This window comes from Oncorhynchus gorbuscha, linkage group LG02, assembly GCF_021184085.1.
Source record: "Oncorhynchus gorbuscha isolate QuinsamMale2020 ecotype Even-year linkage group LG02, OgorEven_v1.0, whole genome shotgun sequence".
Lineage (NCBI taxonomy): Eukaryota > Metazoa > Chordata > Actinopteri > Salmoniformes > Salmonidae > Oncorhynchus > Oncorhynchus gorbuscha.
The window spans coordinates 76,896,354-76,913,429 of record NC_060174.1 but is presented as its reverse complement, the minus strand read 5'-3'; the positions used below and the strand labels follow the sequence as shown (position 1 = coordinate 76,913,429).

Here is a 17,076-nt window from a genome sequence, read left to right as displayed (position 1 = left end):
TATCCAACCATTCACCGACCATTTTGAGCGTGTAGTTGGCTAGGCTATCGGCTGAGGGATTGGATACATCTCCTGTGTGGTCTCCCTAGTCACACGAGCAGGGGTTCCTGACATGGCTGCTGTTGACGCCCCTGGTGCGAGGAAGGCCGCTGCTCATATTTGTCAAGGTCAATTAATAAATGCAGTCAAAGGCTGGCTGAATCCCAACACGCCTGCGGGGCTCATAAATTATACAGAAAACACATTAAAGGACATAACTTGATGTCTTCACATTGAGATCATTTAGATTTTTTTCGGGGCTGGAGTGAATTAGAATAATCATTGGGCTAATAACCACTTGATTATTTTAACGTAGGCAATATTAATTTATTTTACCCTGAATGGACACCTTGGTATCCTGTCTCTCATAAGGAGTGGAGACAAGCCCCTGCATGAAATCTAGCGCTCAGCTGAAGGGATGGAGTGGCGAGCTGCTGCACCTTTAAGGCAATGAAGAAGAAAAGCGGCTGCGGAGGAGGCGAGGGTTATTCCATAATGCTCTGAGCCAGGGAAGGTTAGCGCAGGGACCAGTGTGATTTGTACGGCTGCGGGAAGATGCGTGTGCTTGTTGCTTGTTGGATGGAGAGAGGCGGTGAAAATGAAATGAGTTTTCACTAGGCTTCAGCCAACAACTATTGCCTCCTGCTTAAAAATTCATACGTTCTTTTTTTCCAAATCCAACTTTATGATTTTGGGCACTGGAAACTTTTTTTGTTTCATTATTTATTCATAGGTGTTTTCATTCTTTTGAAATTCGAATTTTTAACTTCATTCTTTATTTTCTTTGGGAATTCCACCTGTGCACATTGCGTTTAACCCTCCTCGTGTCGCGTCTTCAACCTCCAGTCTCAGCAGCACTCACCTGGACCGGAGCTCAAGAAGGCGAACCCCCCGCCCAAACGCCGGGAAGGCTGCACTAAGGCACGGCGTTGCCACTTCAAGCGAGACGTAGGCCTACAATTCGATCTCAGCTCTTACCAAAACACAATCACCAGAAGCTCATACCTCCTCTTCCCAACCTAGAGAGAGAGAGAGAGAGAGAGAGAGAGAGAGAGAGAGAGAGAGAGAGAGAGAGAGAGAGAGAGAGAGAGAGAGAGAGACTGATTTGTACAGACCATCGTCCATTGCTATTGACATATTGAAGAAATATAAAGAACATCTAAGGAAGAAAGTGTGTGGAGTGAAAATAAGAAAAAGCATAGCTTGGATATTGAACGGAGCGGGGCATGTGGATATTGGCTATCATCTTTTTCCAGTGCATCTTGAATGGTGAGTTGTGCTCTCTAAAATGAACTTAATTAATTTATGTTCATTTACCTCTGAACAAAACTTAAGAGATATATCCTACAAGCTCTGTGTTGATTATTTTCGGAATAATATAATTGTTTTTGTGAGAAAATGAAAGAGTTAAGGGCTGATGCTATGTCCTGAGAGGCCAAGGGGAGAGCGAGGTTGGATTGGGCAGCCGCAGAAGTACCCTACAAGCTGTGCTATGCCTGCCAGTCACATCCAGGTTAATTACCTAATGCCTATAGTTGGATACAACTATGTGAAAACACTGATTTAAAAACACGGAATAAAACATTCGAGACTCGACTTTTTTCATTGGGGAAATCAACATAATATTGTATAAGACATTTCTAGAATAGTGTAACAGTACATAGGCAGTGTATGTGGGGTGATGCCTATATTTTCTTTCCCTGGTGGCTTTATATGAAAATATTAGCTAAATGCTTGTATCATTTTGATACTTTTCTCAGGTTAGACTTCAATAATAAGTAACCTTATTTCAGTTTGGTCTAATTGTACTTTTTTTGCATTTTGAATCTAATGAAATTTAGGTATATTGTATATTTTGATTTATTTTAAAAACTGTTTAGAAGATTAACTTCTTGTTTATTTTTTTTAAAGTGAATTTTTCTTCATAATTACCAATTACGGATTATTGTAGCAAATTTACATACTTACATCAATACAATTAGTAATTCCATATATTCATTCATAACAGCATAATCACATGTGAATTACACTTAAATAGTGTACCACTTAAAAAAATGCAATGATTTCTCCTAGCCACATACTGTATATTGATTCATTGAAAAAACTGTATGCTTATTTGCTATATGGGAGAGGCAATAGGCAAATGAATGTTTTATATAAAAAATAAAATGCAGTAGCATCTAGGGATGAAGTAAATTCATTATTGCACGAGATAATTTGTTTATTTATGTACAATCAGTCCGCTATCTTTTGAGATAATACTTAAAAAGGAAACAACTAGGTTGGTGCTGTCTTTTAAACATTTTTTTATGGCGTTACACCCGCCATATTACAAGTACAAACATGGAGGCATCAGGATAATAAATAAAAGAGTTGAGGCAAGCCCCTTATGGCCCATTTCCCTGTGTTCCCACTCAAACAGTTTAACCCACTCCTTTTCTTTTACACAATGCAAAGGTGATTGGCCTGTAATTCCTACAAAATATGGACGGATATATAGGAGGCAAATTCTATTTTGGGTTGGGGCTACCTGAACCCTTAGCAAATACAAGAAGGGTGTGTGTGTGTGTGTGTGTGTGTGTGTGTGTGTGTGTGTGTGTGTGTGTGTGTGTGTGTGTGTGTGTGTGTGTGTGTGTGTGTGTGTGTGTGTGTGTGTGTGTGTGTGTGTGTGTGTGTGTGTGTGTGTGTGTGGGGGGGGGGGGGGGGGTAGAGAATGGAGCAAGAGAGAAAATTGGGGCATTTAGAGGGTCTTTTTAAAGATGGACGGATGGACGGCTGGAGGGAGGGGGCCGGGAGGGAATGAAAAGTGGACACATGCATGTAAACTGAGGGGAGAGAGGGCAATGCATCAACCAAAGATGACAGGAAAACCATTTTGTGGCAGTGCTGAAGGACTGAATGAGGCTGCCATTGTTTGCCACAGAGAATACATTAAGGCAGTGAGGGACGTGTACAAATGCATTTTAACACAACTGAGGCGTGACTGGTTCTAGAGAAAGCACCTGTTCAATAGTATGATGTCCATTACAAATATAAATCCATGATGTTCAACAATACACCCTTGTGGGAGCTGAGAGCACGATCTCCATCTAGGCTTTTGAACAGCTTCACATAGTGTGTTTTGACCAAGCAGACTACAGCGTTGTAAAATGGCTGCTCCTCAAGTGTTCAGCATAGAAACTTAGAATGAAAATACCATTGTGGATTATGATGCATGCAGCATCTATGGTTGTTTTGATGCGCTGTGTTTTATTGACATATGCACTTTATGCAGGGGTCACTTTGTCAATCTTTGAAGTTATTCAAATTATTGTTTTGTGGTCAGGAATTGCATACAATAATATTATGCAGTATTCTTTCCTTTTTTTATGCTTGTTTCTTTCAAAAATGTGAAAAAATAGGTCTTATGATATCCGTCTACTTTGCATATTGCGCTGATTTGTATATTGTTTTATGTCCAAGCAACGTCCACATCACCAGCACTATCCTCTGTTTGAATAGTACAATGTGTAGCCTAGCTCTTCTGGGCAGGAAGAGAGAGAGGGGGAGGGAGAGAGATATATTGGATCCCAGAAATAAAGGCTTTTAGGGTTCTGATCTAGCAGCACATGCTCCTGAGATGGTCTTTTGGTATTTGGTATTTTATTAGGATCCCTAGTAGCCGTTGCGAAAGCAGCAGCTACCCTTCTACTGTCTCTATGGAAACATGGCTAATGAGTGTTGGCATAGTGTGGACTGGGTCTGAGCAAGGCCGCGCTCTGTGCAGGTGACCCCGGAAGTTCTTCGCCATGGATTAGACCTATCACTCCTGCAGCCCAGTGATATTGTTGTAGATAGAGAGAGGAGATGTGAAGGTTATTATTGCATGTTTTAAAGATGTTACTCTGGTGGTGAGTTCTCCATCATTCTGATGACAGAGATACATTTTTCCCAGGTTTGTGTTGTTTTTTTCAGGACTGACTACCCCAATCAGTGATAGTTAGCTCATGTCTTTTTGTTTGCTTTAGATCTTGTTTTAGATGGTGTATTTATAGTTTGTGATTTATGTAAAGGTATGAGCATTTTATTTAAAAGTTGTTAGATCATGTTTTCTGTTTTTAGCAACAGCTTGACATTTAAACATTTAAATCTACCGGACACTTTGTGTTGCGTATACTTAATGCTGCTTTCCATTTTCATTCTCACGACTGAGGTGCAAACTCATCTTGTCTGTGGATACAATTTGCAATCATAAACTATTTGCAGTTGCAACAAATAAAAAGCATTGTAGAGTGGATTTCAATGACACTTTTCTAGTGCTCTTGCATCAGTATCTCTATTAAAACCCAAATGTGATGGCAACATCAATGGAGAGACAGATTGGGGAAATGGCATAATGTTGTTTTTGCTCAGCAATGCCAGGGGGCAAATTGGACACACGCTCAATTGGACACTAATAATCAGTGCGAATATACAACAATGCTCCTCAATTGGCTCACTCTGTCTGTCTGTCTGTCTGTCTGTCTGTCTGTCTGTCTGTCTGTCTGTCTGTCTGTCTGTCTGTCTGTCTGTCTGTCTGTCTGTCTGTCTGTCTGTCTGTCTGTCTGTCTGTCTGTCTGTCTGTCTGTCTGTCTGTCTGTCTGTCTGTCTGTCTGTCTGTCTGTCTGTCTGTCTGTCTGTCTGTCTGTCTGTCTGTCTGTCTGTCTGTCTGTTTCCTCTTATTTAAACACTTACCTTCATCTGTGCTTGCCAGTAGGAAGACTCCTTCTTTTGAAGATTAAAGCCATCCTAGGCCTGGCATCTGAATAGCTGTCAGTATCAGTTAGACTGCTCGTTTCGAACAGGAATAGCCCAGGGAACCAGGCTACAGGATTAACCTTGATAAAGCTGTCATGACCACAGAGATTTTAATCAACCCATCTGGGAGATCTACAGAAAGAGAGACCCAGGTTTGGGATGGTCATAGCAGACATGTTGACTTAGTACTTGGACACAGTGTTTTTGTCATTGCAATCAGGGATGAGAGAGTGGAAGAAAAGGACAATTGTACTTTGAGTGTAAAAATATGTGCGAATGATGGATGTCGTTTATCACAAACAGCAGGAATATCTACACACTGAAGATCAGTGTGTACACTGTATATACAAAAGTATGTGGACACCCCTTCAAATTAGTGGATTTGGCTATTTCAGCCACACCCTTTGCTGACAGGTGTATAGAATTGAGCACAAGGCCATTCAATCTCCATACACAAATATTGGCAGTAGAATGGCCTTACTGAATAGCTCAGTGACTTTCAACGTGGCACCGTTGTAGGATGCTACATTTGCAACAAGTCAGTTCGTCAAATTTCTGCCCTGCTTGAGCTTCCCCAGTCAACTGTAAGTGCTGTTATTGTGAAGTGGAAACGTCTAGGAGCAACAACGGCACAGCCGCAAAGTGCTAGGCCACAGAAGCTCACAGCACGGGACCGGCGAGTGCTGAAGAGCGTAGCGTGTAAAAATCGACTGTCCTCAGTTGCAACACTGCCTCTGGAATCAACATCAGAACAGTAACTGTTCATCAAGAGCTTCATGAAATGGGTTTCCATGGCCGAGCAGCCGCACACAAGTATAAGATCGCCATGCGCAATGCCAAGTGTCGGCTGGAGTGGTGTAAAGCTCGACCCCAATGGACTCTGGAGTAGTGGAAACACGTTCTCTGGTGTGATGAATCAATCTTCACCATCTGGCAGTCCAACGGACAAATCTGGATTTGGCGGATGCCAGGAGAACGCTACCTGCCCCAATGCACAGTGTCAACTGTAAAGTTTGGTGGAGGAGGAATAATGGTCTGGGGCTGTTTTTCATGATTCGGGCTAGGCCGCTTACTTCCAGTGAAGAGAAATCTTAACGATACAATGATATTCTAGATGTGCTTCCAACTTTGTGGCAACAGCTTGGGGAAGGACCTTTCCAGTTTCAGCATGACAATGCCCCCGTGCACAAAGCGAGGTCCACACAGAAATGGTTTGTCGAAATTGGTGTGGAAGATCTTGACTGGCCTGCACAGAACCCCATCGAGCACCTTTGGGATGAATTGGATCGCTGACTGCCAGCCATGCCTAATCGCCCAACATCAGTGCCCGACCTCACTAATGCCCTTGTGGCTGAATGAAAGCAAGCCCCCGCAACAATGTTCCATCATCTAGTGAAATGCCTTCACAGAAGAGTGGAGGCTGTTATTTTTTTGTTAAAAAAAGAAAGAGAAAGTTACTTTTATTTAACTAGGCAAGTCAGTTAAGAACAAATTCTTATTTACATTTGCGGCCTACCCGGACGACGCTGGGCTAATTGTGCGCCACCCTATGGAACTCCCAGTCACGATCCAGGGACTGCAGTGATGCCTCTTGCACTGAGAGGCAGTGTCTTAGACCGCTGCGCCACTCGGGAGCAAAGGGGTGTCCATATTAATGCCCATGAGATGTTTGATGAGAAGGTGTCCACATACTTTTGGTCATGTAGTGTAGGTAACTTTGTCATTGTGAAGGAAAAGTCTATCTTCACTTTATATCTGAAAGTGTGAGGACAAGAAAACCGACAATGAATATTCAGAGAGATCCCCATTGTGTTGAATCACTTTGTACTAGATACGGAATCCTTAAAGAAAATCAAGATACTGTATTTCTTTCCTTTCATTGTTTAAAATATCAAAGATCAACAAACCTGCACTCCAAACCTGATATCTGCAACTCATAGATTTGGTTTGGGATCTTTTCTCTTTACCTAATGTGAATAATTTAAACTTATGAAAGACAGTGAACACTGTAAATAAAACACCCTTATCCCATTATCGTTGTTATTACCAGTAAAAACACAAGACAACATTGTTTGGAGGTCATGTTTAGGCCAGTGGGAAACTGGATCTGTGTTGGCTGGTGGTATCCTTTGGTAGATAGATAAATATAAATACCAGCACTGTATAATAAAGCCTTCCAAAATACATCCTTCCCATAAAAATCTGCATGTGGCAGGTATTTGCAATATCTAAAACATTGTGCAAGATGAATGTAATGTCATATCCTAACATATCCCTGAGCTTGGAGTTAGTTGGCTGTTACATGCAGAACAGACTGAACGATATGGTAATGGATGCACATTGAAATGTTAACTATTTCATTTAACCCAGGCCAGAATGCTTAAAGGGATGATGGTGTGCAACTAAGCAGAGAGAGAGAGAGAGAGAGAGAGAGAGAGAGAGAGAGAGAGAGAGAGAGAGAGAGAGAGAGAGAGAGAGAGAGAGAGAGAGAAGAGAGAGAGAGAGCAAGAGAGAGAGAGAGAGTAAGCGCTAGAGAGCAAGAGAAAGCGCTAGAGAGCAAGAGAGAGGGAGAGAGTAAGAGCTAGAGAGCGAGAGAGAGAAAGAGAGAGTAAGAGCGAGAGAGCGAGAGAGAGAGAGAGTAAGGGCTAGAGAGCAAGAAAGAGAGAAAGATCTAGAGCAAGAGACAGCGAGAGTAAGAGCTAGAGAGCAAGAGTTAGAGAGAGAGAGAGTAAGGGCGAGAGAGCAAGAGAGAGAGAGAAAGAGTGAGAGAGAGAGAGAGTAAGAGCTAGAGCAAGAGAGAGAGAGTAAGAGCTAGAGAGCAAGAGAGAGAGAGAGAGTAAGGGCGAGAGAGAAAAAGAGAGAGAGAAAGAGCTAGAGCAAGAGAGAGAGAGAGTAAGAGCTAGAGAGCAAGAGAGAGAGAGAGTAAAAGCTGGAGCGCAAGAGAGAGAGAGCGGGAGAGTCAGCATGTGTTACACACTGTAAAGAACTAAACTACTAGTCAAGGGAAAGTTCCTTCATGAACACAGGTTCGTGCTGGTAGGTGGAGTTTTATATCAGTGAATTAATAAAACAAGATCAGTAGTTAGTAGATAGCCTATATAATTTGTTTTTGCTAATATGATAATATTTTCACGTTAATGTGGGACAGTAGGCTAATGCCCTAACCCTTCAGAATGGCAGGAGCTGATCTAAATGTGGCACAACTATCCTACATCGGGGATGCTGTGGACCAAAGGCCCTACAGTATGCACAAGACAAGTGTCCTGCTTGAACTTTTTTTCTGAAATTTGACTGTTGTACTGTGCCGTGTCTCAGAACTTCCAGTTTGTTAATTTTGTATGAGATTTTACGTAGCGAAAGGAAATGCTATCCTCGTTCAGCATAATAGACCCTCTTTTGCCTTTGAGATACAGATAACCCTTCAGATACAATATCACCATGGATTGAGGCCTGAAAGGTACATATTTTAGGATGAGTTGAGTATACAGGATGAGTAGTTTAAGATATGTCATGTACTATGTCAGGTCAAAGAGGGACAGGCGCTTAAGCCATTACACACACATAGCCTACAGTATACTATAGACTTGGCGTTGGACATTTAATACATACATCCAACCTGTGCAGCTCCAGGATCAGCTGAAATATAAGGTTTCCTGCTAAAGTCATGGTTTGTGCTCACATGCTCACTCTTGCTCTCTTTGAAATCACCATGGCACTGTACTATTCACTTCAAATCAAATGTTATTTATCACATGCACCGAATACAACAACAACCTTACCGTGAAATGCTTACTTACAAGCCCTTAACCAACAATGCAGTTCAAGAAAGAGTTAAGAAAATGTAATAAAATCAAAAGTAACACAAGAAAATTACAATAACAATAACGAGGCTATATATATTGAGTACCGGTACTGAGTCAATGTGGGAGGGTACAGGTTAGTCGAGGTAATTTGTTAAGCGACTATGCATAGATGATAATAAACAGCGAGTAGCAGCAGTGTGAAAACAAAGGGGGTGGAGAGGGAGGGTTGTCAATGTAAATAGTAAATTGATTGATTGTTCAGCAGTCTTATGGCGTGGGGGTAGAAGCTGTTAAGGAGCCTTTTGGTCCTAGACTTGGCGCTCCTGTACTGCTTGCCGTGCGATAGCAGAGAAAACAGTCAATGACTTGGGTGACTGGAGACTTGAAACATTTTTAGGGCCTTCCTCTGACACCGCCTGGTATATAGGTCCTGGATGTCAGGAAACTTGGCCCCAGTGATGTACTGGGCAGTAAGCACTACCCTCTGTAGTGCCTGACGGTCAGGTGCCGAGCAGTTGCCATACCAGGCGGTCAGGATGCTCTCAATTGTGCAGCTGTAAAACTTTGAGGATATGGGGACCCATGCCAAATCTTTTCAGTCTCCTGGGGGGGAAAATGTGTTGTCGTGCTCTCTTCACAACTGTCTTGGTGTGTTTGGATCATGATAGTTCGTTGGTGATGTGGACACCAAGGAACTTAACTCTCGACCCGCTCCACTTCAGCCCAGTCGATGTTAATGGGGGTGTGTTTGTCTTGCTCACATTAAGGGAGAGGTTGTCGTCCTGGCACCACACTGCCAGGTCTCTGACCTCCTCCCTATAGGCTGTCTCTTCGTTGTTGGTGATCATGCCTACCACTGTTGCGTAAACATAATGATGGTGTTGGAGTCATGCTTGGCCACGCAGTCGTGGGTGAATCTGTTGGGGCGGAATGCGAATTGGAGTGGGTCTAGGGTTTCTGGCATGATAGTGTTGATGTGAGCCATGACCAACCTTTCAAAGCACTTCATGGCTAACAACGTGAGTGCTACGGGGCGGTCATCATTTAGGTAGGTTACCTTCGCTTTCTTGAGCACAGGGACTATGGTGGTCTGCTTGAAACATGTAAGTATTACAGACGGTAAGGGAGAGGTTGAAAATGTCAGTGAAGACACTTGCCAGTTGGTCCACGCATGCTTTGAGTACATGTCCTGGTAATCTGTCTGGCCCTGCGGCTTTGTGAATGTTGACCTCTTTAATGGTCGTGCTCACATCGGCTAAGGATTGCGTGAGTACACAGTTGTCCGGAACAGTAGGTGCTGTCATGCATGCTTCAGTGTTGCTTGCCTCAAAGCGAGCATAAAGTCATTTAGCTCATCTGGCAGGCTCGCGTCACTGGGCAGCTCGCAACTGGGTTTCCCTTTGTAGTCCGTAATAGTTTTCAAGCCCTGCCACATCCGACGAGCGTCAGAGCCGGTGTAGTAGGATTCAATCTCAGTCCGGTATTGAAGCTTTCCTCTGGTTGCACATGTAGCATGTGACACTAGGAGCGCCGCTTCTGGATGAGCATTTTCTTGTTTGCTTATGGCCTTATACAGCTTGTTGAGTGCGGTCTTAGTGCCATCATCAATTTTGGGTGGTAAATAGACGGCTACGAATAATATAGATGAGAACTCTCTTGGTTGATAGTGTTGTCTACAGCTTATTATGACGTATTCTACCTCGAGAGAGCGATACCTCAAGATTTCTTTAATATTAAACATTGCACACCAGCAGTTATTGACAAATAGACACACAGCCCCGCCCCTCCTCTTACAAGACGTAGCTGCTCTATCCTGCCGATGCACAGACAAGCCAGTCAGCTCTATGTTATCCCTGTCATCGTTTAGCCATGTCTCGGTGAAATGGCTCGTTGGTAGGATAGTCTTAATCATAGATTGTCCAGTTTGTTTTCCAATGATTGCATGTTGGCCAATAATACTGAGAGTAGTGATGGTTTACCTACTCGTCTGCGAATTTCTCCGTCTTTTCTTCACGCGGATGACAGGGATTTGGGCCTTGTCTCGACAAAGCAGAATATCCTTTGTGTCAGACTCATTAAAGAAAATCATATTTTGTCTAGTTTGAGGTGAGTTATTGCTGTTCTGATGTCCAGAAGCTCTTTTCGGTCATAAGAGACGGCAGCAGCAACATTATGTACAAAATTAGTTGCAAACAATGCGAAAAAGCTAACTAAATAGCACAGTTGGTTAGGAGCCCCTAAAACGGCAGCCTTCTCCCCCGGAACCATTATCTGATATTTTGAACAAGCATTAGAACACCAGTGCCAACAGTTCTTCCTGAGATAAGGGTTGTGCCCAGGTTCCAGATCTGGAGACAGGAAATGCCAGTGGCAGATTGCTGGGGTCACCATATCAGGAAACAGTATTTGCCAGGCGAAGAGTTTCCTGCCTGGTGGGTTTCTGTATGTAATGTTGTGCACATACACAGACACACTGCAGGGCTATTTTTAGGAGGCCATTTCTAAAGGCTGTCACATGGGTAATGGAAGAAGTGGCAAATGACCTCTACAGAAAGACTCTGCCTTCAGGGTTAACTCACACACACGCACACACGCACGCACGCGCACACACATACACACACATACACACACACACACCAGGTCAGGCTCATTTATAACACATGGGACAGGTACAATGCCACGGAAAAAAGTCCAAATTGATTTATCTCCTGAGTTGACATAGGAGGCAGGTGAGGTGTCTTATGCATCACCACAGAACACATTCTCTTCTTTTTCTGTAGGGAATGACATTATAGTTGATCAAATTAATGCTATATATTACAATGCAATGCTGGCCGTTAAAGAGCAACTGCCCCTAAAAACCAACTTCTCCTTTAGAAAACATCGATATGAGTCCCCCAAAATATTATTCTGTCATAATTGACTACAAAGTGTAAATAGGATCATTTAGGCAATAAAGTCAGTCTCGTTGAAAACACAGTTTCATCAGACTTGTGTTTGTGACTGCATCACAACTTAAATGAAGGATGGGTTTGTTTTCATTCTGCCCACATGCCCACAGCTGGCAACACACAAGTAATCATCAATTCGGAGTGCAGCTGCACCCGACCCGATCGTAATGCCTGTGGTAAATTTGGGTTGACTTTGAATATCCCTATGGGGCTAGTTAGGGACCATTGGCAAATTACACAATGTACAGTGCCTTCAGAAAGTATTCACACTCCTTGTTACAGCCTGAATATGAAATTGATTAAATTGAGATGTTTTTGTCACTGGCCTACACACAATACCCCATAATGTCAAAGTGGAATTATTTGTATCTACATTTCTACTAATTAATAAAAAATAAAAAGCTGATATGTCTTGAATCAATAAGTATTCAACCCCTTTGTTACGGCAAGTCTAAATCAATTCAGGAGTAAACATTTGCTTAACAAGTCATGGACTCTATGTGCAATAATAGCGTTTAACATAATTTTTTAATGACTACCTCATCTCTGTACCCCACACATACAATTATCTGTAAGGTCCCTCAGTCGAGCATTGAATTTCAAACACAAATTCAACCACAAAGATCAGGGAGATTTTCCATTGCTCTACAAGCAGATATTCAACATCCCTTTGATCATGGGGAAATTATGAATTACACTTTGGATGGTGTGTCAATACACCCAGTCACTACAAAGATACAGGCGTCCTTCCCAACTCAGTTACCGGAGAGGAAGGAAACCGCTCAGGGATTTCACCATGAGGCCAATAGTTACAGAGTTTAATGGCTGTGATAGGAGAAAACTGAGGCTGGGTCAACAACATTGCACTTTTTCCACAATACTAACCTAATTGACAAAGTGAGAATTATTAAAATATTCCAAAACATGCATCCTGTTTGCAACAAATACAGAATAGAGATATTCCAAAACATACATCTTGTTTGCAACAAGGCACTAAAGTAATACTGCAAAATATGTTGCAAAGCAATTAACTTTTTGTCCTGAACATAATGTGTTATGTTTAGGACAAATCCAATTCAACACATTACTGAGTGCCACTCTCCATATTTTCAAGCATAGGGGTGGCTGCATCATGTTATGGGTATACTTGTAATCATTAAGGACTGGGGACACATGTCACCTTTCAGCAGGACAATAACCTAAAGCACAAGGCCAAATCATCTGGCTACCCAGACTATTTGCATTGCCCCCCCCTTTTACTCCCTGCCTAGGAGGATAACTCTACCTACATGTACATATTACCTCAATTACCTCGACTACCCGGTGCCCCCACACATTGACTCTGTACCGGTACCCCCTGTATAGAGCCTCGCTATTGTTATTTTACTGCTGCTCTTTAACTACTTGTTACTTTTATTTCTTATTTGTATTTTGTAATTAAGCATTTCACTGTAAGGTCTACATGGCGCGGCGCATGTGACTAATAATATTTGATTTGATTTGAAATCTACACTGGAGTTGCTTACCGAGAAGATAATGAATGTTCCTGCGTGGCCGAGTTACAGTTTTGACTTAAGTCGTCTTGAAAATCTATGGCAAGACCTAAAAATGGTTGTCTAGCAATGATCAACAACCAATTTGACAGGGCAATTGTTGCATAGTCCAGGTGTGGAAAGATCTTAGAGACTTACCCAGAAAGACTCACAGCTGTAATCACTACCAAAGGTGATACTAACATACAATAACTCAGGGGGTTGAATACTTAGTGTTTGTCATTTATTTTATTTTATTTTTTACAAATGTTCACATTTTTTGTCCACTTTTGACATTACAGAGTATTTTGTGACAAAAAGATGACAATTAAATCCATTTAATTACTACTTTGTAAGACAAAAAGACAAAATGTGGAAAAATGTCAAGGGATATGAAGTAACTGTACATGGGAAAATATGTTCAAATTACAATAGCTGCAAATTTCAATGAGTTAAAAACCTAAAACCAGCTATAAATTGTATAAATTCAAATACACACATTGAAAGCATTTAATGTGAAAACTAAAAGGCGTGCAACATGAAAATATTGTCTAATTTACATTGTGTACATTTATTGACGGTCCTTATAGTCCCGCAGATAGGCTACCCAAAGTCAAACCAATTTTGCCATGGTCGCACACCAGCTCGCTTGAAACTAATTGGTAAAATAATTTGACTAACTCTTCCAACCTGCTAACAGACACATCAAACCATACCTAACCAACTCACATTTCAATTCAGTCACTAGCATATGTTAAACATATCTAAAACAAGACCAAATCAGGAAGTTCAGCCGCCCTTTAAATACAATGTTATACATTGTATCCTATTGCACCAATATTGTGTATAAAAGGTGTGTAGCCAATTTGGATGATTTTTGAGCCCTCTAAAATGGTTGTAAATGAGGGACAATTACATGACTCATATTGCTTTTAAAATGTTTCCCTTATGAGTTTAACATATTAAATTAGCATATTAAAAAATACCCCAATTATAACAAAGCTACATATAAGGTCAGTGTGTTTTATTGCGTGTCAGTGTGTGTATTGATGCGTGTTTGTATTATTAAGCCAGTGTCTTTAATTGTTAGCTGCTCGGCTGACTATTGGATGAGTTTGAGGCATATCCGACAAGCCCTGATTTGTATTCAAATATCGGCACAATTTCTATAGCCATTTTCAAAGATTCTCTAAAAATGTCTCATTAAAGTTTTGCTAGCCCCAGGTCCATTCTGTTTCAGTCTCTGCGTTATCAGGCCTTCCCCAGAAGTGATTATGCTAATTACTGTTTGATCAGATGATTAAATTATAATTTGATTAATCCTGAGCACTAAACGTTGCGAATACATTTACGTCCGCTTGGCTGCCTGGCTTTGCAGAGCTAACGTTCTCAGTCACTAGGCAAGCAGACGTGACGGAGGAAAGGAGGGATGACCAGAGAATGACTGAGACACACCATCCAGATAAAAAGAAAAGATAAACAAATGCTATTTTTAGGAAATAAAATATGATGTGTCACTTTAGATTGTGTTTCTTTATAAAAGTAAACCCACATTTCTTTGGTCTTAATGTGTATCATAATTGTAGTGTTAAAAAAATGTTAGCGTAGCCTATTTGTGCAGTGAGTAGAGTACAGTATAGCCTGAATGCAGGATGGTATGATCATTGTCCTAGGGGTTTTCCTGCCTGTCTTGTGTACCCTCAGTTGGCCATGTGTCCGTCACAATGATTTATAGCAGGGATGGGCCCTTTTGTAGGCTCTCGGACCAATTATATATATTTGGGGGGGGGGGGGGGGGACTCAGTCGGGGTCTTAACTTACTGTTGAGAGTTAGAATAATCGAAAACACAAGGTGCAAGGTGTTTGTGCATCAGCAGTCACTAAATTAGCCCATGTCAGCTAATTGTTTTTAGATTGGTAAATTAGTCTAGCGGCCTGCTATCTAAACTTGTAGTAAGCATAGACAAATTACCGACCGTGGTGGGACCCATTGATCATCAGTTATCATATTAAAAACTTCAAACATTTGCCTCCACCCTTAGTTATGAAATTGCAAAATCTTCTCTCCACCCCATGTCCTCTACAACCCTCCTGTTGGGCAACATTTTGGGTGTTCTCTGGGTTACCTGACTCTGTCTCCCACTGCGGTATTATAGGACTCCACTGCAGTAGGCTTACCCAAGATGGAAAAGGCCTGCCTGTGAGGCAAATGGAAAGGGTGGTGGGAGAGGGGGTGAAAGAGAGAATGAGGGAGGTATAGATAGAGAGAGGGGGAGAGTGAAGGGCATGTTTTATGAAACATCAGGGAATGGCTGTGAGCGGGATGGAAGGCTGTGATGTCTAGTCATCTGACCCACAATCCCTTTTAACCCCAGCAAATATTTACATTAGTATTCAGACCCTTTACTCAGTACTTTGTTGAAGCACCTTTGGAAGCGATTACAGACTTAAGTCTTCTTTGGTATGACGCTAGCTTGGCACACCTGTATTTGGGGAGTTTCCCCCATTTATCCCTTCAGATCCTTTCAAGCTCTGTCAGGGTATATGGGGAAAGTTGCTGCACAGCTATTTTCAGGTCTCTTTAGAGATGTTGTCCTTTTGGAAGGTGATCCTTTGTCCTTGTCTGAGGTCCAGAGCGCTCTGGAGCAGGTTTTCATCAAGGATCTCTCTGTACTCCGTTCATCTTTCACTCTATCCGGATTAGTCTCCCAGTCCCTGCCCCTGAAAAACATCCCCACGGCATGATGCTGCCACCACCATGCTTCACCGTAGGGATGGTTCCAGGTTTCCTCCAGACGTGACGCTTCGCATTCAGGCCAAAGAGTTCATCAGACCAGAGAATCTTGTTTCTCATGGTCTGAGAGTCTTTTGTTGCCTTTTGCAAACTCCAAGCGGGTTGTCATGTGCCTTTTACTGAGCAGTGGCTTCCACCTGACCACTCTACCATAAAGGCCTGATTGGTAGAGTGCTGCAGAGATTGTTGTCCTTCAGACATGTTTTGGTACTCTTCCCAAAATCTGTTCCTTGACACAATCCTGTCTCGGAGCTCTATGGACAATTCCTTCGACCTCATGGCTTGGTTTTTGCTCTGGCATGCACTGTCAACTGTGGGGCCTTATATTGACAGGTCTGTGCCTTTCCAAATCATGTCCAATCAATTGCATTTACCACAGGTGTACTCCAATTAAGTTGTAGGAACATCTCAAGGATGATCAATAGAAACAGGATGCACCTGAGCTAATAGCAAAGGGTCTGAATAAGTATTTCTGTTTTTCATCCTTAATACATTTGCAAAAATGTCTAAAAACCTGTTTTTGCTTTGCCATTATGGGGTATTGTGTGTAGATTGCTGAGGACATTTTTTTTATTATATCCATTTTAGAATAAGGCTCTTATGGAACAAAATGTTGAAAAAGTCAAGGGGTCTGAATACTTTCAGAAGGAACTGTATACAGTAACACCAAGCATTATTCTTCATGCAACCCTACAGATATGGAAAGGGCATGTGTCCTCCCGATACGAATCAACCATTAATAGTCAATGTTCAGATGTTTACTGTGATTCTCTGTCAACTGCTTGCCCTTTAACAAGCACGTGTCACACAGCAGCAGAAGTCTTGATGCCATGTGGATGTTCTTAAAGCAGTACAGAGACGCAATATTCGGAGCGTAGGACAGTGTTGCAATATAATTTTCTGTCACAAATGGGGTGGCTGCTTGTACTATGCACCGACATTCGAAGTTCTTGGAGATGTATCATTCCTTGTTCATCCGTGGGGGCAGTGTTGTGTACAGATGTCGGATCTTAATTTTAACCCCTTTCGTCACAGGAGGAAATATCTGAAGAAATATTTAGACTTGCCGCCAGGGGGCTGCTGGAAGCGGTGTTTGTATACAATGCAGTATAAAAACATGAGCTGGCACACCCAGAAATATTAGTTTGTGTGTTGAGGTACTGACTAATGGCAAATAAATT

General features: G+C 42.0%; 1 protein-coding gene across 1 annotated transcript in view; it reads left to right on the top strand.

Moving 5' to 3' along the window:
* Window positions 1-519: 519 nt before the first annotated feature.
* The window catches only part of LOC123990688 (Down syndrome cell adhesion molecule homolog), a 134,777-nt gene continuing 118,220 nt past the window's right edge, over window positions 520-17,076 (top strand). Inside the window, exon 1 of the mRNA XM_046291441.1 lies at window positions 520-1,308. Within this exon, the coding sequence (XP_046147397.1) occupies window positions 1,266-1,308 (43 nt within the window). The 5' untranslated portion in view covers window positions 520-1,265. The remainder of the gene's footprint in view (window positions 1,309-17,076) is intronic.